Source organism: Myxine glutinosa, chromosome 2 (assembly GCF_964187855.1).
Source record: "Myxine glutinosa chromosome 2, kmMyxGlut1.1, whole genome shotgun sequence".
Taxonomy (NCBI): Eukaryota; Metazoa; Chordata; class Myxini; order Myxiniformes; family Myxinidae; genus Myxine; species Myxine glutinosa.
In genome coordinates this window covers 255,419,892-255,440,706 of record NC_136262.1, presented here as the reverse complement: position 1 = coordinate 255,440,706, position 20,815 = coordinate 255,419,892, and the positions used below count along the sequence as shown (strand labels likewise).

The 20,815-nt window shown below is 50.7% G+C and overlaps 1 protein-coding gene across 3 annotated transcripts in view; it reads right to left on the bottom strand.

Moving 5' to 3' along the window:
• CASZ1 (castor zinc finger 1) overlaps positions 1-20,815 on the bottom strand; it is a 242,081-nt gene that overhangs the window by 139,190 nt on the left and 82,076 nt on the right. For all 3 annotated transcript variants that reach the window (XM_068105889.2, XM_078772441.1, XM_078772442.1), the window contains one exon: positions 19,000-19,048. In XM_068105889.2, the coding sequence (XP_067961990.2) occupies positions 19,000-19,048 (49 nt within the window). The remainder of the gene's footprint in view (positions 1-18,999; positions 19,049-20,815) is intronic.

The window sequence follows — 20,815 nt, the reverse complement described above, 5'->3', positions numbered from 1 at the left end:
ACTGGGAAAGGTGGGAACAGAGAGAGATGGGTTTGGGACTAAGGATTTTGAGGCAAACACAGAGTTGAGGCATTCGGCTTTGTCACGTGCGATGTCAACTGTGTGGCCATTTGAGGTAAGGGAGGGGATGGAGGGGGAACAAACACCAGAAACGGATTTGACCAGACGCCACCAGGATTTGGAGGAAGGAGACAGGTTTGAGAGTTCATTCTTGAGTGAGGAGAGATAGTGCTTCCTGGCACTCCTGAGGGTAGACACACACTTGTTCCGAGCTTGGTGGAAGGAACTGAGATTTCCTTCAGTTGGATTAGCCTTCCAAGAGGCAAAGGCAAGTTGTTTCAGGGCAACTGCCTCACCACAAGATTCAGTGTACCATGGACGGGAGGAAGGGTAAGACAACTGAAGGCGAGATGGGATAAATCTGTGCATGAGAGAGATCAGTTTGCTTTGGAATAATTCCCAGGAAGAATTGATGTCAGAGGCAGTGGAGATGGGAGACCAATCCAGACGATTGATGGCTGCTTGAAGACCGTCCCATGGCACAATGGTGGTGGTTTATGTGTTCTGTGACCAAATTGATTAATAATTTAATTTTTTAATGATTATTATTTATTTATTTTCATTATTAATCATTTATTTATTTTCTTTCTCATTTGGCCAATATCTCAGGCACCTTTTGAGCTGGGAAGCTAATATTTGGACATGACAGTGACCAAGTGATGTGGCTATCAAGGATATTTTTGATTTATTGATTAATCATTTAATTGATTAATTATTTATTGATTAATCGATTAATTATTTATTGATTAATCAATTAATGACTAAATTTTTTATTAATGACTTATTTCATTAAATTTCTAAAAGATATATCTTCGGATGAAGCACTGGTGGTTTAGTTATGCTATTAGCCAATGGATTAAGAAAATATTTTGTGATAATCTTTTATTGATTTAAATTATACAATTAATCAATCAATTAGTGTACTCTTCTCCCTCCCAATGCAGCCTCTATGAGCTGCACTGCGGTATTGCCGGGCACCAGAGGCGCCCCGGCAATGCCACGCTGTAGGATATTTAATTATTTGGCATTGGGGTGGTGTACTTTGAATGTATCTGTACTTGTTTTCTTTTTGTACACCGCACCTTTCCTATGCCATCTCCAGGCATTGCAAAACGTCATTGCCGGGCACCGAAGGGGGCTCGGCAGTGACGCACGCTGAAAGGGAGTACTCCGTTTTCACTCTGGTTGTTGTACACCGCACCTTTCCTATGCCATCTCCAGGCATTGCAAAACGTCATTGCCGGGCACTGAAGGAGGCTCGGCAGTGACGCACGCTGAAAGGGAGTACTCAGTTTTCACTCTGGTTGTTTGTTTTCTTGTTTGTTTGTTTTCTTACTTGTTTGTTTTTCTGGGCAATATCTCAGCCATCCTTTGAGCTAGGAAGCTGAAATTTCGGCACAATAGTGAGCAAGTCCTTTGTCAAAAACAGTATTTTTTGTTTTTTGAATAATCAATTAATTGAGGAGTTATTTAATTATTAGCGATTAATTAAGTACTTATTTAATTAATCAAATTTCCTTTCTCTTCTGACCATTAACTCAGGCACCTTTTGAGTTAGGAAGCTGATATTTGGACATGCCAATGACCAGGTGATTTGGCTGCAAAGGCTATTTTTGATTTATTAATTAATCAATTAATCAATTAATTGATTAATTATTTAATTATTCGATTAATGACTAAAAAATTTTTTTTTTTAAGCTACAGATTCTGATGAAATGGTGGTGGTTTATGTGTTCTCTGACCGAATTGATTAATAATTTAATTTTTTTTATGATTATTATTTATTTTTTTTCATTATTAATCATTCATTTATTTTCGTTCTCATTTGGCCAATATCTCAGGCACCTTTTGAGCTCGGAGGCTAATATTTGCACATGACAGTGACCAAGTGATGTGGCTATCAAGGATATTTTTGATTTATTGATTAATCATTTAATCGATCAATTATTTATTGATTAATCGATTAATTATTTGTTGATTCATCAATTAATTATTAAATTTTTTATTAATGAGTTATTTAATTAAATTTCTAAAAGATACATCTTCGGATGAAGCACTGGTGGTTTAGTTATGCTATTTAGCCAATTGATTAAGAAAATATTTTGTGATAATCTTTTATTGATTTAAATTATACAATTAATCAATCAATTAGTGTACACCTCTCCCTCCCAATGCAGCCTCGATGAGCTGCACTGCAGTATTGCCGGGCGTCGGAGGCACCCCTGCCGCGCTGTAGGATATTTAATTATTTGGCATGGGGGCGGTGTACTTTGAATGTATCTGTACTTGTTGTACACCGCACCTTTCCTATGCCATCTCCAGGCATTGCAAATCGTCATTGCTCAGCACCGAAGGGGGCTCGGCAGTGACGCACGCTGAAAGGGAGTAATCAGTTTTCACTCTGTTGGTTTGTTTGTTTTCTTTCTTGTTGTACACCGCTCCTTTCCTATGCCATCTCCAGGCATTGCATAACGTCATTGCCGGGCACCGAAGGGGGCTCGGCAATGACGCACGCTGAAAGAGAGTACTCAGTTTTCACTCTGGTTGTTTGTTTTCTTGTTTTCTTGTTTGTCCGGGCGATATCTCAGCCATCCTTTGAGCAAGGAAGCTGAAATTTCGGCACAGTAGTGAGCAAGTCCTTTGTCAAAAACGGTATTTTTTGTTTTTTGATTCATCAATTAATTGAGGACTTATTTAATTATTAGCGATTAATTAAGTACTTATTTAATTAATCAAATTTCCTTTCTCTTCTGACCATTAACTCAGGCACCTTTTGAGTTAGGAAGCTGATATTTGGACATGCCAATGACCAGGTGGATTTGGCTGCAAAGGCTATTTTTGATTTATTAATTAATAAATTAATCAATTAATCCATTAATTATTTAATTATTAGATTAATGACTAAAAAATTTTTTTTTAAGTTACAGATTCTGATGAAATGGTGGTGGTTTATGTGTTCTCTGACCGAATTGATTAATAATTTAATTTTTTATGATTATTATTTATTTATTTTCATTATTAATCATTTATTTATTTTCTTTCTCATTTGGCCAATATCTCAGGCACCTTTTGAGCTCGGAAGCTAATATTTGGACATGAGTGACCAAGTGATGTGGCTATCAAGGATATTTTTGATATATTGATTCATCAATTAATCGATTTATCACCATATTTATCACCACGAGCATCCTACCAGGTTTTTTCACATCGGCTTATTAGTTGTTTTTTTTTTGGTGTTCAATTCGCCAAACGTTTGGATCACGTAGTTGCGGATCCTTGGCAAATGTTCTTAACCACAGCTTGACGCGTGCGGATTCTGTTTCATGGCGGTGTTACCAACGTCATTGCTTCCAGAGAAGTGTAAAATAACTCTGCTGTACTGACAAGCATTTGTTTCGTTTATTAACTGATGAGATAATTTTTAAAATATTAATTACCTTTCGTGATGTTTTGTCGTAAACCTTTTGAAACGTGTTTGAATGTGTTTCGGTGTTAGGTGTTGGCTTAGCGGTTAGGGTGCCGGCTTGGGATCCTAGGATCCTGGGTTCGAATCCCGGTCGATCGCTGAATTAACGCCAGGGGGGTTGACTCAGCCTGTCATCCTTCCGAGGTCGGCAAATTGAGTACCAGCTTGCATGGGATGAATGATCCCGGTGTGTACCCCGATTTAGAATAGGTACACCGTATCCCTGCGCATCGTAAGAGCGTGACCAAGGGTTGGCGTCAGGAAGGGCATCCGGCCATAAAAACATTGCCTCAAACAGGGAACCATGATTGTCATGGGGCCCGCAAGGCTAACCCCCGCTCTAGCGGGGAAAAGTGGCCTTAAAACCGATCATTCATTCATTCATTCAATTAATCGATTAATTATTTAATTATTCGATTAATTACTAAAAATAAAAAAAAATCAGTTACAGATTCTGATGAAATGGTGGTGCTTTACGTGTTCTATTAGCGAATTGAGTAATTATTTAATTTTTTTAATTATAATTATTTATTTTTTTCATTATTAATTATTTATATATTTTCTTTCTCATCTGGGCAATATCTCAGGCACCTTTTGAGCTCGGAAGCTGATATTTGGACATGACAATTACCAAGTGATTTGGCTGTAAAAGGTATTTTTTTATTTATTGATTAATTAATTAATCGATTAATTATTTAATTATTCGATGAATGACTTAATTAATTAATTTTTAAGTTACAGATTTGGATGAAATGTTGGTGGTTTATGTATTCTATGAGCCAATTGATTAACTATTTAATTTTTTATGATTAGTATTTATTTATTTTCATTATTAATCATTTATTTATTTTCTTTCTCATCTGGGCAATATCTCAGGCACCTTTTGAGCTAGGAAGCTAATCTTTGTACATGACAGTGACCAGGCGATGTGGCCATAAAGGATATTTTTGATTTATTGATTAATCATTTAATCGATTAATTATTTGTTGATTAATCAATTAATTATTTAATTTTCCTATTAATGACTTATTTAATTAAATTCCTAAAAGATACATCTTCGGATGAAGCACTAGTGGTTTAGTTATGCTATTAGCCAATTGATTAAGAAAATATTTTATGATAATCTTTTGTTGATTTTAATTATGCAATTAATCAATCAATTATTGTACACCTCTCCCTCCCAATGCAATCTCAATGAGCTGCACTGCGGTATTGCCGGGCGCCGGAGGCAATGCCGCGCTGTAGGATATTTAATTATTTGGCATGGCGGCGGTGTACTTTGAATGTATCTGTACTTGTTTTTATTTAAAAACAAGACCAAAAGTCTAACAGCGGCGTAGCCGGGCATGTAAAATATTATAAACCATAAACACACCTGATTAGCTTTTCAAACAGTCGTTAATGCTGTTTATAACATTAAACAAAGAAATTTGGAGGAATCCCAACATCCGTGAGGTAAGTTTTACTTACATATCTGAGGGAAGATCTACTCTAATCTATATACCCCACAAGGTTGGGTACGTACCATTTTGTTGGAAGAGCCGTAACGCCGATGCTTTCGATATTTGATGGTCATTTTAACAATCTGTTTGTTTGTGTTTCACACTGAATGAAAAACGTAGAGGTGGAGCATGGCGATTGTGATATATGACAGGTTCGACGATATGTTTGGTATGAACGGCATATAAATCAAAATGGCGGTGTGTGGAGAGTCAGCCGCCGTACCGCCATAATGACATCAAACATAATCACATCACCATGTCATGTGACCAGATCCTCAGCTCTGATTGGTATACGTTTGAGGGGACATTCATACATACATACATACATACATACACAGAGACATACAGATGGACAAACACTGTTCTAGATGGTTCTACCCTATGGGCTATGCCGTAAAAAGTAAATTAATTACATTTGCAAATATGGTGGAATTTTTGATCCCCACACTCCACCTTCCAAAGTGTGCTTGAAATACGCCTTTTATATTCTCTCTCATTTTACTCATATCTCCTCCCAAATTCAAACTTCCCTCTCCCAACTCCATCCACATTCCACTAACTTCCTTACTCTCTCAAATCATCATTCATTTTCTCAATTTTTATTTTACTTCTCCCCCAACCCTGTCACTTCCCCTTCCTCCCAACTAACGGGCATACATTATAAATAGATGAGCCTTTACAAATTGCAGTAATGACTTCACCAGTTGAATACGATGCTATACATGGCCTTACATCAGTGAGATAAAGAATAATTTATCAACCGATGCCAATCGTAACAACAATACCACTGTAGCGGTTACCGCTGGATGTACATGATCGCCTTGCACCGGCCAGAACACGGCCAGACGCGCCTCTCCCGGGCATGCCCGGACTCACTGTTCCCGGGCACGCCCGAACCTCCCGGGCACGCCCGGTCTCGTCTTTCCCGGGCATGCCCGCTCTCGCCTTTCCAGGGCTCGCCCAGAGCGTCCGGGCATGCCCACTATCGCCTTTCCAGGGCTCGCCCAGAGCGTCCGGGCATGCCCGCTATCGCCTTTCCAGGGCACGCCCAGAGCGTCCGGGCATGCCCGCTATCGCCTTTCCAGGGCTCGCCCAGAGCGTCCGGGCATGCCCGCTATCGCCTTTCCAGTGCTCGCCCAGAGCGCCCGGGCACGCCCAGCCTCGACTTGCCAGGCCGCAGCCAAACACGCCCGGGCAGGTCCAGACTCGCCTTTCCAAGGCTCGCCCTTGATACCCGGGCATGCCCGGTATAGCTTTTGCCGGGCAAACTTCCCGACATAAATGTGTATATATTGTTACAGACGCGGCTTTTAGATGTTATATGGACCGAGCGGTGGTGTATTTAACCGCGTCCGAACAGTTACTCCCCGATTAAAACCCGATTTCACCCGACGTTGACCAGATCGCCCCACGGATATTCAATCGGGAAATCTCTAAAGCGATCGCAAGAGAATGAAAAAGAAGAAGAAGAATACGGAGGAAGAACAGATTTATTATACACACACAAGCAATATTTTAGAGCGACCAATATTATTTACAGCAATAGATGGAAAAGAGCAGTCACACAGTGCATTGTTAACTTATTCTATTTCATTTACTTAATCCCCAAGACAAACGAGTAGGACAGGACGTTCACACTCACACGGTGGATATTGCAGGAAGGAATAGCTGAGGTGGACGCGTGGAGGAAGGCAAGGTCGGAGGCCGCAGCACCCCTCGCGGTTTTGGCGGGAAAACCTCCGTCGCGTATCCGCGGCCGTCACGCGCTGGCTCGGCACACCTGCTCCTCTTCCTGGGGTGGAGCCGTCTCCCTCCGTTCAGCGCGTCTCTCCAACGACAGGGGGGTATTGCAGGCAGGCAGGTAGGTAGGTAGGTAGGTAGGTAGGGCTTGCGGTGGATTGCGCTCCTCTTCCAGGTCATCCCCCAGCGTATCTCTCAAGGCCTCTCTTTGGTGCAGCCTCGTTGCTCCTCTCCAGTCATCTCTCATCTGGACTCTTCTCCAGTCAACTCTCATCTGGCCTCAACTAGTAAAGCAGTCCCCTGCAGTCGCTTTTATCACCTCCAGCGAAATCAAGCCGCCGACTCCGAGGGCCCGCCTACCGGGTCACTCACCGCGGTGTTGATTGGCTGTTAGGGCTGGTTCACTCCTTCCCTCTTACGACGAGGTGGAGACACGCCTTTCTTCCCCAACCTTACCTCGTGGCCAATGGTGGTTTGAAGAAAACCAGCCAAAATGCAGAGGGCAATTGGAAGGGAGGTTTTGGGGAAACTGGAAGGGCCTATGCTTATTTTGTTTGATACAATGCAAAGTCAATCTAGTGGAAAACACATACTTAGCCTACATGGAATAAGGAAATACACTATTTAAAAGATATATCGTGACCTGCGTGTATGTTCTATGAAATTAATTAGGAGGACGGCTGCGACCATTATTTACATTACCAGGAGGTTACCATACCAAAACCATACTCTTCACATCCGTTACCCTTCCTCCAAAATTGTTACACTCCTCAAAACCCGTTACACTTCTCAAAACCCGTTACACTTCTCAAAATCGTTACACTGCACCCTCCTTTCTTCAGGCACGTCCTCGGGCCTACTAGACTTAACTGAGTGTGACATGTAGGTGTAATTCCCTCTACAATTAACCTGACCCTGAGTGTGACAATTTTAAAACACAAATAAGTATGTCCCCCTATTGCATTGCATCCTGTCTAACAGACTCAAGCCCACAGCTAACCGAATTACGGAATTATTCTGAAACTATACATTTACGGTGGGGAGCATTATTTACAATGACGTGATTTCTTATTTACAACGCAACCCAGGACCTGTGTGTTTTTTTCTTTTTCTTTTTAGGGAACAAGAGAAAGAAATTCCTGTTGGGAGGGAGGAGACAGCACGCATTGCATCGATGCACCAGTACCAATACCACCAAAGCACCCAAAAGCACCCAAACACCACAAAGCACCCAAAAGCACCATCCGGTGCGGTCACCATGGCTCATAATAAACACAACAAAAGAACTGGTGGTGGTCTTCTCTTTCTCTGCTGGGCCGATGTTCTTCCCGACGTCTTCTGGCTTCATGCGGCCTATTTGGACATAATAAAAAGCACAACTTGTGTCCATTTTTATTTAGGGCCTCAGGGGCCAACTAAGGGTGGTCCATCTGTTTGGCAGAGGTGCCACCTTACCGAGGTCCGCAAGCAAGATTCCCTGGCCACTATGGCCGGTTTCCAACAGAGGTGCCCTGCCCCAGAACCTGGGGTCCATCAAGTGGTACTTGGCCGCAGAACAGCGGTCCATAAAGTGGTACATCAACGCAATGCATGCTGGTTCTGGGAATCTCGGGCGCACAATGGCCACCTCACGCACGCTCCCATCGGCACCCAATGGCGCACAGGTCATGTGGGAGACAAAAGAAAGACAATTGAGCGAGGGGTAAGGTCACAAGGGTACACGTCAATAAGGCAATGCAAGGTGAAATGCGTACGGAGGCCGAAGTGAGAAAGCTCGTCCCTACCGTACGTCACCCCCCTGTCACCTACCCTACCCTTGTTCTCACCCCATATGTACAAAAATCTACACATTTACAAATTCGTCACTACTGTCACGTCTTCCCCATATTTCCCTTATACCAAATTCGTCACCACAATCCCTCTACTTCAAAATTTGCCATCATCAAATTCATCATCAATCCTCATAAGGAGGCAGAGATGGAACATCAAAGCACAATGTCACACCCACGTCATGATGCGTCTCACAACCCAAACATTTGCACAGTAAAAAAAAATAATCAAACATGGCATGGTGTGGAGTACCTGTCACCTCAGGTGAGTGGATGCAGATGGTGTGAGGAGATCCTTCATCCTAACTATCCTCTAAATGACTTTAACACACTTTACACTACCCGGGGTCTTTCCCTGCCAATCCATTGGCCAACTTACACTATGGGTTCTAATAACCAATTCCCATTGGCCAAACTGTGGTGCTCCTCAATTTGGGGTCTCACTCCCCCGATTCATCTCCCGGTGCTCTAGCACAATTTCTGGGCTGCGACGTGTACCTCTCCCAACAGGTCTACCCACCTGCACACCTCCACCACTGCAGTTGCCACCCGAGCTTACCTAGCTCCTCACCCTAACCTATCTAACTGGGGCAGGCCCCTCCTGGCTCTGTCACCCCACTCGGTGCCCTCTGGCACTGGGCTACCCGGGTCCGTCCTCCGGATCCTCGGGCCCCATCCACAACAACTACTACCGGCTCCCAGAGCCCACCTGCGGCCTCACCTGGCCGACATCCTTACAGTGGTGGAGTGCCCAAACCAACTACACACACTAACAGGCTACACGCCCAGCCATTTCCACAACACCAACGCACCCATCCACATACCATTCTGTCACCCGCACCACAGATGCCAATATCCAACTACAATTTACCTATACCCTCTACCTAACACTTACACTACCCGCCCCGGGTATCCGTGATGGGGGTCCACTCTTCCCCCATTCACACCTTCGCACCATCCACTCCACTCCACAATTTCCACCATACTCACTCCACGACCATCCATTCCAATACTCCATACCATTTATTCCATACACCTGTCTTTCATTCACCTGTCGTTGCACACCTGTGCAATCATACCTGGTGCCACCTGCACCCTCCTTTCTTCCTGGACCATTTGGTCAACACAACACGCAATCACCACTACTCCCTCATACACTGCTCCACACACCTGTTCAGTTGCACACCTGTGCAATCACACCTGTTCCATTCTTCCACACACGGCATCATCTCAGCTAACTCCTCCCCTCTGAAACTTGCGCTTCCCAGTCGTCCCTTTAAACTATTGCGCTCCCACGTCATTATCAACCACACTAACCTACCTGCGTCCCCACTACAGGTATCAGTCACTAACTAACCTTATCGTTACCTAAGGTCATCTTCGCTAGATCCCTATCATTATCCAAGCCCTCCCTGGCTCGTTTTCACTGCCATAAACCCCATAATCTATAGCGCATTTGCCCCCACCTGTGAGGGATGGTGGATTTGCCATCCCACCACATCGGGGGTCTCTCACTACCAATTTCGCTCGTCCAAATCCAACAATTCAAAAATTTTCCATTTACTGCCAATTCTATTCACTTTTCTAAATTTCGTTTCAAATCACTACTATCACTATCACCATCACCCGTCTACTTATTACATCCTCTCGGTGCGCCAATTCACATCACCCGTCTACTTATTACATCCTCTCGGTGCGCCAATTCACATCACCCGTCTACTTATTACATCCTCTCGGTGCGCCAATTCACATCTACAGCCCGGCTTCGTACAGCCGAGCAATGAACGCGGGTCGTTTTTTGCCAGCGGCTGGATACGTCCCGCATTCGGGGCAGGGACGGAGGCTTACCCGGGCCGAGATCCCATGCACCACTTCGGCGTGGAGCCATCCAATGTCCCGATCTCGACCTGCCGGCACGTCTCAATAGAAAGTGGTCGCCATGACGACCCTTCCTATCGAGCTGCCCGCTCCGCCTTGTGGAGCCCGGACGCGGCCGCTCCACGCGAGGCCCAGCGTGGATCGCGCACGGCGGTCCTTTCGAACCCGCCGTGGCTCGGATCTCCGCTGGTTCTCGCGGCACGCGAAGCCCGGCACGCACCGAGGGCCCGATCCGGCTAAAAGTCGACCTAACCTTTAACCCGGTTACCGTCGACGCTTCACCTGCAGGCTTACATGCATACGCTACCTCTTTCTTGCTCATACATGCAGCCGTTCCCATTCTCCTCGTACCTTTTCTTTCACACCTCGGTACACTCACTCCGCTCACCGACTTGGTCACACACCTGACCACCGAACACTTTGGCACACATTCGTTGCTCGCACACCTCACCAATACACCGCTTCGCGCCCCCTCCTCGGTCACCTCCTTTGTGACAATCACAGGTGTGCTCTCACCCGCACACCCAACCACGTGTCTCACTACCAATTCCAGCGTGCATTCCCACTCACGCTCTACCATTCCAGGTGTGCATCCTTCCATCCCAGGTGTACATCCTCGCTCACCTATCACAACCAGCTCACGCTCCGTTTCACTCTCACTACTCTCACCTCCACTCTCAGTCGCGCACTCACCCTTACTCTTGACAGCATGCGCTTTCCCCATGCACCCGTCCGTTACACACCTTTCTCGCGCATCCTCCCGCGCACACTTCTTCGTTACTTCCCCCGTAACACTCACCACAGGCATGCATTCTCCCTTACTCTTGACAGCATGCGCTTTCCCCATGCACCCGTCCGTTACACACCTTTCTCGCGCGTCCTCCCGCGCACACTTTTTCGTTACTTCCTCCGTAACACTCACCACACCGCGCTTCCCTGTGCTCCCTCGCACACGCGCTTTGACCAATTCACTCTTGACGGCACACTCACTCCTCGGCGTGCACTTTTTCCTCACACACCCCATGGTCGGACATTCTCGCACACCTCTTTTTTCGCACACCTGTCCTGTCACACACCTCACCAACGGCCTTTCACGAACACCCGGATCCAAACCAATCCCCAAGCCGACTGAATCTCCCCTCACATCATGTACATTGCCACTCACCTCCGTACCTCGTCGCACCTTCTCTGCCACCTGCAAACTTTTTATTTGGTTAGTGAGCACCGCATCATGATTTGAACACAGACCTTGTACACATTCCATCACCTCCTCCCGGATTTCTCTCTTAGTTTCTGTCCGTCCCTTCTTAATTTCACTCACCTCTTCTCCCACTTCCTCTAATTTTTGTTTAACCTCTTTTATTTCCCGGTGCGTCTCCTCAAGTTCGTCCTCTAAGGCTACCGTGACCGTTTCTACGTGCGTCCTTACCTCCCGGTCCTTCGTCTCCATTGCTTCTGTCACCTCTTCCACCCTCATTGTCAGTTCCTCCCGTACCATCTGACATTGCCTCTGCGTCGCTATTAATTCGTTTTTAATTTCTTTTTGTGTCGCCTTTAACCCTCCTAGTACCGCCGTGTTCTTTTGAACCTGCTCCACTAACTTAGTTTGTCCCTCTGTCAGCTGCTCCACCTCCTCCGTCAGATCTTCTATTCCCCCTTGTAACTTTGCCGTATTATTTCTCACCTCTTTCTCGATACGCTTTTCGCCTCGCTTTACCTCCTCGCGTAGCCCCGAGACCTCCTCACTCACCCCTCGTCGTATTTCCTCCATCTGGTTCCCCATCTGTTCGATTTCCCGGGCGGATTGTTCCCCTATTTCCCGCAATTTGTCCTCCATCCTATTTTCTAACCCCATTAACCCATTTTTCACCCCTTCTATCCCATTGTCTAACCCCTCAAATTTCTTGTCTAATCCCTCAAATTTCTTGTCTAATCCCTCACCGGTACCCCTCATTTGGCCCTCCAATCGCTCACCCTGAGCATCCATCCGGTTCCCCATTACCCCCATTTGGTCCTCCAATCGCTCACCCTGAGCATCCATCCGGTTCCCCATTACCCCCAATTGGTTCCTCATTACCCCCAATTGCTCACTATTCTGGGCCATAAGGGCCTTCATTTGTATAAAAAAAAGGTTCAAATCCATTGGCATCTCCGGTTCGCCTACTGCGACCATGGGCGTGGCTAAATGTGGCGCCGCTGTAATCACGTGCGCTAGAGCGCCATTTTGTGCACCTGAAATTCCCGCAACCACATTGCCATTTTCCTCCTCCCTTTCTTCCACATACATTTCCCCTGGTTCCTGGGTTACCCCTAACCCGTCTATCTCCCCCACCGACATCCGATCGCCTTGATTGTCCATGGCGCGATCTAAAAATTCGGGTTTTATAAAACACAATTTCGTCCGCTTTATAATTTTGAGCGCGTGCAGCGCGCTCCGGGTCGATCTCACTCCCCGACACCAATTGTTACTCTAATAGTACAATTGGTGTTCCAAAATTTGGGCCTAACAAATTTAGTCCCAGGTCCGAATCCCATCTCCTGACTACCAATTGTTACAGACGCGGCTTTTAGATGTTATATGGACCGAGCGGTGGTGTATTTAACCGCGTCCGAACAGTTACTCCCCGATTAAAACCCGATTTCACCCGACGTTGACCAGATCGCCCCACGGATATTCAATCGGGAAATCTCTAAAGCGATCGCAAGAGAATGAAAAAGAAGAAGAAGAATACGGAGGAAGAACAGATTTATTATACACACACAAGCAATATTTTAGAGCGACCAATATTATTTACAGCAATAGATGGAAAAGAGCAGTCACACAGTGCATTGTTAACTTATTCTATTTCATTTACTTAATCCCCAAGACAAACGAGTAGGACAGGACGTTCACACTCACACGGTGGATATTGCAGGAAGGAATAGCTGAGGTGGACGCGTGGAGGAAGGCAAGGTCGGAGGCCGCAGCACCCCTCGCGGTTTTGGCGGGAAAACCTCCGTCGCGTATCCGCGGCCGTCACGCGCTGGCTCGGCACACCTGCTCCTCTTCCTGGGGTGGAGCCGTCTCCCTCCGTTCAGCGCGTCTCTCCAACGACAGGGGGGTATTGCAGGCAGGCAGGTAGGTAGGTAGGTAGGGCTTGCGGTGGATTGCGCTCCTCTTCCAGGTCATCCCCCAGCGTATCTCTCAAGGCCTCTCTTTGGTGCAGCCTCGTTGCTCCTCTCCAGTCATCTCTCATCTGGACTCTTCTCCAGTCAACTCTCATCTGGCCTCAACTAGTAAAGCAGTCCCCTGCAGTCGCTTTTATCACCTCCAGCGAAATCAAGCCGCCGACTCCGAGGGCCCGCCTACCGGGTCACTCACCGCGGTGTTGATTGGCTGTTAGGGCTGGTTCACTCCTTCCCTCTTACGACGAGGTGGAGACACGCCTTTCTTCCCCAACCTTACCTCGTGGCCAATGGTGGTTTGAAGAAAACCAGCCAAAATGCAGAGGGCAATTGGAAGGGAGGTTTTGGGGAAACTGGAAGGGCCTATGCTTATTTTGTTTGATACAATGCAAAGTCAATCTAGTGGAAAACACATACTTAGCCTACATGGAATAAGGAAATACACTATTTAAAAGATATATCGTGACCTGCGTGTATGTTCTATGAAATTAATTAGGAGGACGGCTGCGACCATTATTTACATTACCAGGAGGTTACCATACCAAAACCATACTCTTCACATCCGTTACCCTTCCTCCAAAATTGTTACACTCCTCAAAACCCGTTACACTTCTCAAAACCCGTTACACTTCTCAAAATCGTTACAATATATTGTTGCCCGAAAAACGGGCTTGTCAGAATACCTGAGCTGTTTTGTTTCAATAAAGCAACTCAGACGAATTCCGTCTTTGGTCGCGTCAATTCTTTCGACTCGCGTTGGAGCGCAGTTCCTTCATTGGTGACCTACCGACATGGATACGGCAGTGACGCTTAAACTGCCTACCTTCTGGGAGACTCACGCGGCTGTTTGGTTCGCCCAGGCGGACTCCCAGTTCGCCCTGCGAGGCATCACCGCGGACGACACCCGCTTCCACCATGTTGTGGCGGCGCTCGGCTCCGCCACCGCGGCCCGCGCCTTGAGCCTCCTCCAGCACCCGCCGGCTGCTGACAAATACGACGCGCTGAAGACGCTCCTCCTCGGTGCTTTCGCCCTCTCACCGGCAGCACGCGCACGGCGCCTGCTTGACCTGCCCGAGCTCAGCGACACGCGCCCGTCCGAGCGCATGGACTATATGCTCTCGTTGCTCGGCGAGCACTCTCCGGCATTCCTGTTCCGGGAGCTGTTCCTCCGTCAGCTGCCTAACCCGGTACGCCTCGCCCTGGCTGGCACGTTGATCACGGATTCCCGCGCCCTCGCCAGGGAAGCCGATAAGATCTCATCGGCGGGCCAGCACATCGGCGCGGTTACCTGGAGCCCGCCGCCGTCCGAGGCGACGCCCACGACGCCCGAGCGCCCTGCGCGGTTGGAGGCCGAACTGCCGGTGCAACTGGCGGCCGCCACGCCGCACCGCCCGCTTCCGACACGACGGCCGGGGCCTCCACCTGACCGGGCGTGGTGTTATTACCACGCCAGGTTCGGACACAAGGCTCGGACGTGCCGGCCCCCGTGCACTTTCGGCAGGTCGGGAAAAGGCCGGGCCGGCGTTCATTCCCAGCCATGAGCGCCGGCCACTCGGGCAACTTGCTGTTTATTCGGGACAAAGCGTCTGGACGGCGTTTCCTGTGCGACACCGGCGCCCAACTGAGCGTCATACCTGCCTCCGAGCAGGACAGGCTGGACGCAGTTTGCGGCCCCTCTTTGGTCGCTGCTAATGGCTCGGCCATACGCACTTTCGGCCCACGCGTCGTCACCCTCTGCTTCGGCAGCCAGCGCTTTCAATGGACTTTTGTTACCGCCAGCGTCCCCGTGGCTTTGCTGGGCGCCGACTTCCTCTGCGCGCACGGGCTGCTGGTCGACGTCAAACGACGTCGCCTTGTCCACGCCGAGACCTTCAGCTCCCTGGCGTGCACAATGAGCAGCTCCGCGCCGACCGAACTGGCGTGCACCCTCCCGGCAACGAACGAGTTCGCTCGCCTGCTCGTGGAATTCCCGGCCCTCACGCGGCCGACGTTTTCGGCCGTCGCGGTGCGGCATGGGATCGAGCACCACATACCCACTACGGGCCCGCCGGTCTACGCCAGGGCCCGCCGCCTCGACCCAGCCAAGCTCGCCGTGGCAAAGGCCGAATTCGACGCGTTGGAGCACCTCGGCATCGTGCGGCGCTCCGATAGCGCGTGGGCCTCGCCACTGCACATCGTGCCAAAGCCGGGGGGTGGATGGCGCCCGTGTGGCGACTACCGCCGTCTCAATGACGCTACCACCCCCGACAGGTACCCGATCCCGCATATTCAGGACTTTTCCGCCCGTTTGGCGGGACGGGTCATCTTTTCGAAAATTGACCTGATACGGGGCTACCACCAGGTACCTGTCCGGGCGGCCGACGTCCCGAAGACGGCCGTCATCACGCCGTTCGGCCTGTTCGAATTTTTGCGGATGCCGTTTGGCCTCAAGAACGCGGCCCAGGCGTTCCAGCGCTTGATGGACGACGTGCTGCGCGACCTGCCGTTTCTTTTCGTCTATCTGGACGACATCCTCGTCGCCAGCACGTCCCGCGCCGAGCACCTCCTCCACCTCCGAACACTGTTCGGTCGCCTCAGCGAGCACGGCTTAATTGTCAACCCGGTCAAATGCCACTTCGGCGCGACGACCGTTGACTTTTTGGGCCACCGCATCACCAAGACCGGGGCCGTTCCGCTGCCGACCAAGGTCGAGGCCATCACCACGTTCCCGCGTCCCCGTTCCATCAAGGCCCTCCAAGAGTTCCTCGGCATGGTGAATTTTTATCACCGATTCGTGCCCCGCGCTGCTCAGCTCATGCGGCCCCTTTACGAGGCCCTCCGGGGCAAGCCGGCCAAGCATGACATTGTTTGGTCCGCGGCCATCGCCAGTGCCAAACGGGCCCTCGCCGACGCAACGCTGCTGGCTCACCCGGTGCTCAACGCGCCCATCGCCCTCACTACGGACGCCTCCAACTACGCGGTGGGCGCCGTCCATGAGCAATGGGTGGACGGGGTTTGGCAGCCACTCGCTTTTTTCAGCCGGCAACTCCGGCCGAACGAGTTAAACTACAGCACGTTCGACCGCGAGCTGCTCGGGCTATTCCTGGCCGTTCGCCATTTCCGACACCTCCTGGAGGGCCGCCCGTTCACGGCTTTCGTCGACCACAAGCCGTTGGTCTACGCAATGGCTAAGGTCACGGAGCCGTGGTCGGCCCGCCAGCAGCGCCACCTCTCCGCCGTGTCGGAGTTCACCACGGACATCCAGCACGTCGCCGGCAAAGACAACGCCGTGGCCGACTGCCTTTCGCGGGCCAGCGCGAACGCGGTCCACCTCGGCGTGGACTTCACGCTCATGGCGGCCGACCAGACCACCGACGCCTCGGTGCAGGCACTCCGCGTGGCGGACACGGGCCTCCGCCTGGCCGACATCCCCTTCGCGGGCACCGTCCTGCTCTGCGACGTCTCCCAGGGCCAGCCTCGCCCCATCGTGCCCGTTTCCTGGCAGCGCCGCATCTTCGCCTCCATCCACGGCCTTTCTCACCCGGGCCGGAAAGCTTCTCAGAAGCTGGTGTCGGCGCGTTTCGTCTGGCACGGCCTTCGACGAAACATCCGCGACTGGGCCAACGCCTGCACGGCCTGCCAGCGAGCCAAGGTCCACCGCCACACCCAGGCCCCGCTGGCACCTTTCGCCGTGCCTGAACGGCGTTTCGACCACGTCCACGTGGACCTGGTGGGTCCCCTGCCCCCCTCGCGGGGGTTCACCCACCTGCTCACCATGGTGGACAGGACCACCAGGTGGCCGGAGGCCGTGCCCCTCACCTCCACCACCACCGCCGACGTGGCGCAGGCGTTCATCGCCACCTGGGTCGCGCGCTTCGGCGCACCAGCGGACATCTCGTCCGACCGCGGCCCACAGTTCACGTCCGAACTGTGGGGCGCGGTCGCCCGTTCGTTGGGGGTCACGCTGCACCGCACCACGGCCTACCACCCCCAAGCCAATGGGTTGTGCGAGCGGTTTCACCGCTCCATGAAGGCCGCACTCATGGCCGGCCTTCAGGACGACGGTTGGGCCGACCGGCTGCCGTGGGTCCTTTTGGGCCTTCGCACGGCCCCCAAGGAAGACCTCCAGGCGTCCGCCGCCGAGCTCGTCTACGGCCAGCCACTCCGCGTCCCGGGCGAATTCGTGCCTGACGCTACCAGTCCCTGGTCCGCCGCTCGCCAGCGCTCGGACCTCCAGGAGGCCGCCCGACGATTTGCCCCCGTGCCGACGTCCCGCCACGGTGGCCCCCAGTCCTACGTCCCCCCGGCGCTTCGCACAGCGGAGTACGTCTTTGTGCGTCATGACGCGCACCGGGGGCCACTCCGGCCGCCGTACGACGGGCCCTTCCGGGTCCTGCGACGGGGCGACAAGTCTTTCATCGTCGACTTCGGCGGCCGGCCGGACCGGATTTCTGTGGACCGCCTCAAACCGGCGCACATGGACGTCGACCGACCACCACGGTTGGCCCTTCCTCCGCGGCGAGGCCGCCCCCCGTCCACAGTTCCCCCCGCTCGACCACCCACCACCACGGCAGACCCCTCCCCACGACCCTCCAGGGGTCGCTTCGGCCGGGTCATCCGGACCCCCCTTAAATTGACCCTGCCGGTGCAGGTCGATTCTGGAGGGGCGTGTGTAGCGGTTACCGCTGGATGTACATAATCGCCTTGCACCGGCCAGAACACGGCCAGACGCGCCTCTCCCGGGCATGCCCGGACTCACTGTTCCCGGGCACGCCCGAACCTCCCGGGCACGCCCGGTCTCGTCTTTCCCGGGCATGCCCGCTCTCGCCTTTCCAGGGCTCGCCCAGAGCGTCCGGGCATGCCCGCTATCGCCTTTCCAGGGCTCGCCCAGAGCGTCCGGGCATGCCCGCTATCGCCTTTCCAGGGCACGCCCAGAGCGTCCGGGCATGCCCGCTATCGCCTTTCCAGGGCTCGCCCAGAGCATCCGGGCATGCCCGCTATCGCCTTTCCAGTGCTCGCCCAGAGCGCCCGGGCACGCCCAGCCTCGACTTGCCAGGCCGCAGCCAAACACGCCCGGGCAGGTCCAGACTCGCCTTTCCAAGGCTCGCCCTTGATACCCGGGCATGCCCGGTATAGCTTTTGCCGGGCAAACTTCCCGACATAAATGTGTATATATATTGTTGCCCGAAAAACGGGCTTGTCAGAATACCTGAGCTGTTTTGTTTCAATAAAGCAACTCGGACGAATTCCGTCTTTGGTCGCGTCAATTCTTTCGACTCGCGTTGGAGCGCAGTTCCTTCAGCAGTTCCTTCACCACCAACCAACATCTATCAATTACATCAGGTGAAAGATGAAATATCAAACATTCTTCTTTACTTACGCTTTGAATTGTCAGTGGGGATAGAGAATGTTTTCTTCTTTCATGTTGCCTGAAAGAAACAAAGGGGGGGAGACAGAGAGAGATGGGAAAAGGGAAGAGGAGAGGGAAAGGGAGAATGAGAGAGAGAGGAAGAGACAGAGAGATACGAGATAGGGGAAGAGAAGAAGAGAGAGAGGGGGAAGAGAGAGAGGGGGAAGAGAGAGAGGGGGAAGAGAGAGAGGGGGAAGAGAGAGAGGGGGAAGAGGGAGAGGGGGAAGAGGGAGAGGGGGAAGAGAGAGAGGGGGAAGAGAGAGAGGGGGAAGAGAGAGAGGGGGAAGAGAGAGAGGGGGAAGAGAGAGGGGGGGAAGAGAGAGGGGGGGAAGAGAGAGGGAAGAGAGAGAGAGGGAAGAGAGAGAGAGGGAAGAGGGAGAGAGGGAAGAGAGAGAGGGAAGAGAGGGAAGAGAGAGAGGGGGAAGAGAGAGAGGGGGAAGAGAGAGAAGGGGAAGAGAGAGAAGAGAGAGAGAGGGAAGAGAGGGAAGAGAGGGAAGAGAGGGAAGAGAGAGAGAGAGGGAAGAGAGGGAAGAGAGGGAAGAGAGAGAAGAGAGGGAAGAGAGAGGGAAGAGAGAGGGAAGAGAGAGGGAAGAGAGAGGGAAGAGAGAGGGAAGAGAGAGAGAGGGAAGAGAGGGAAGAGAGGGAAGAGAGAGAGGGGGAAGGGAGAGAGGGGGAAGAGAGAGAAGGGGAAGAGAGAGAAGAGAGAGAGAGGGAAGAGAGGGAAGAGAGGGAAGAGAGGGAAGAGAGAGAAGAGAGAGAAGAGAGGGAAGAGAGGGGGAAGTGAGAGGGGGAAGAGAGAGAGAGCAAGGAAGAGAGAGGAAGATAGAGCGGGGGGGGGGGGGAGAGGAAGGCAGAGGGGGAAGAGAGAGAGAGCAAGGGAGAGAGAGAGGAAGAGAGAGCGGGGGGAGAGAGAGAGGAAGAGAGAGGGGGAAGAAAGAGCAAAGAAGACAGAGGGGGAGAGAGTGGGGAGAGAGAGAGCAGGAGAGAGAGGGGGAAGAGAGAGAGGGGGGAGAGAGAGAGTGAGAGAGAGGGGGTGAGAGGGAGAGCGGAAGAGAGAGGGGGGGGAGAGGGAGAGCAGAATAGAGAGAGAGAGCGAAGAGAGGAGAGGAAGGGAAGGAAATGGGAAAGAGAAAGGAAAAGGGGGAGAGGGAGAAAGAGAGACACAGAGAGAACATCAATGTCAAAAATAAATGTAAAGAGTGAAAAACACAATTTGTGCTCTTCGGGTCCTGAAGTAGCTGTACGTACCATAACAGGTGGTACCACGAACTCTGCACGTTCTGAAACTACCAGAGCATTTGTTTGTTTTGAGAGAAACATCCATGACCTGACATTAACCTGAGAGACAGAACCGTCTCGTCGCCACAATACCAGGTAATCAAAAACACACCTAGCCAATGGCCCAATAAACTCATCTAGTGACACTCCACAGGTAAACTGCAAGCTAACCCTGCATCGTGTTAACCTGGTAGCACTCACCCAGGTAAACCCTTGAACCCAAATGCATTCTTTCACCTCTTCAGGTAAATAAATATCGAGTTATTCATGAAAATTGTCCTTTTTGTCTCAAAGTAAACCAGAATTACAAGCTATAAAAGGCTGTGCGGAGGGTGGGGTTCATTGTTTGATTTTAATTTGGTACACATCCCACATACCACATAACGTGGCAACCACACAAAAGGTAACTTGCCACGACTGACCTGGGGTGTGTTCGGATACCAAGATCCTCGTGGAGCGCTCGCCAGGTGCCTCAAGAATTCCATCCCAAACCATCGATAAGGAACGG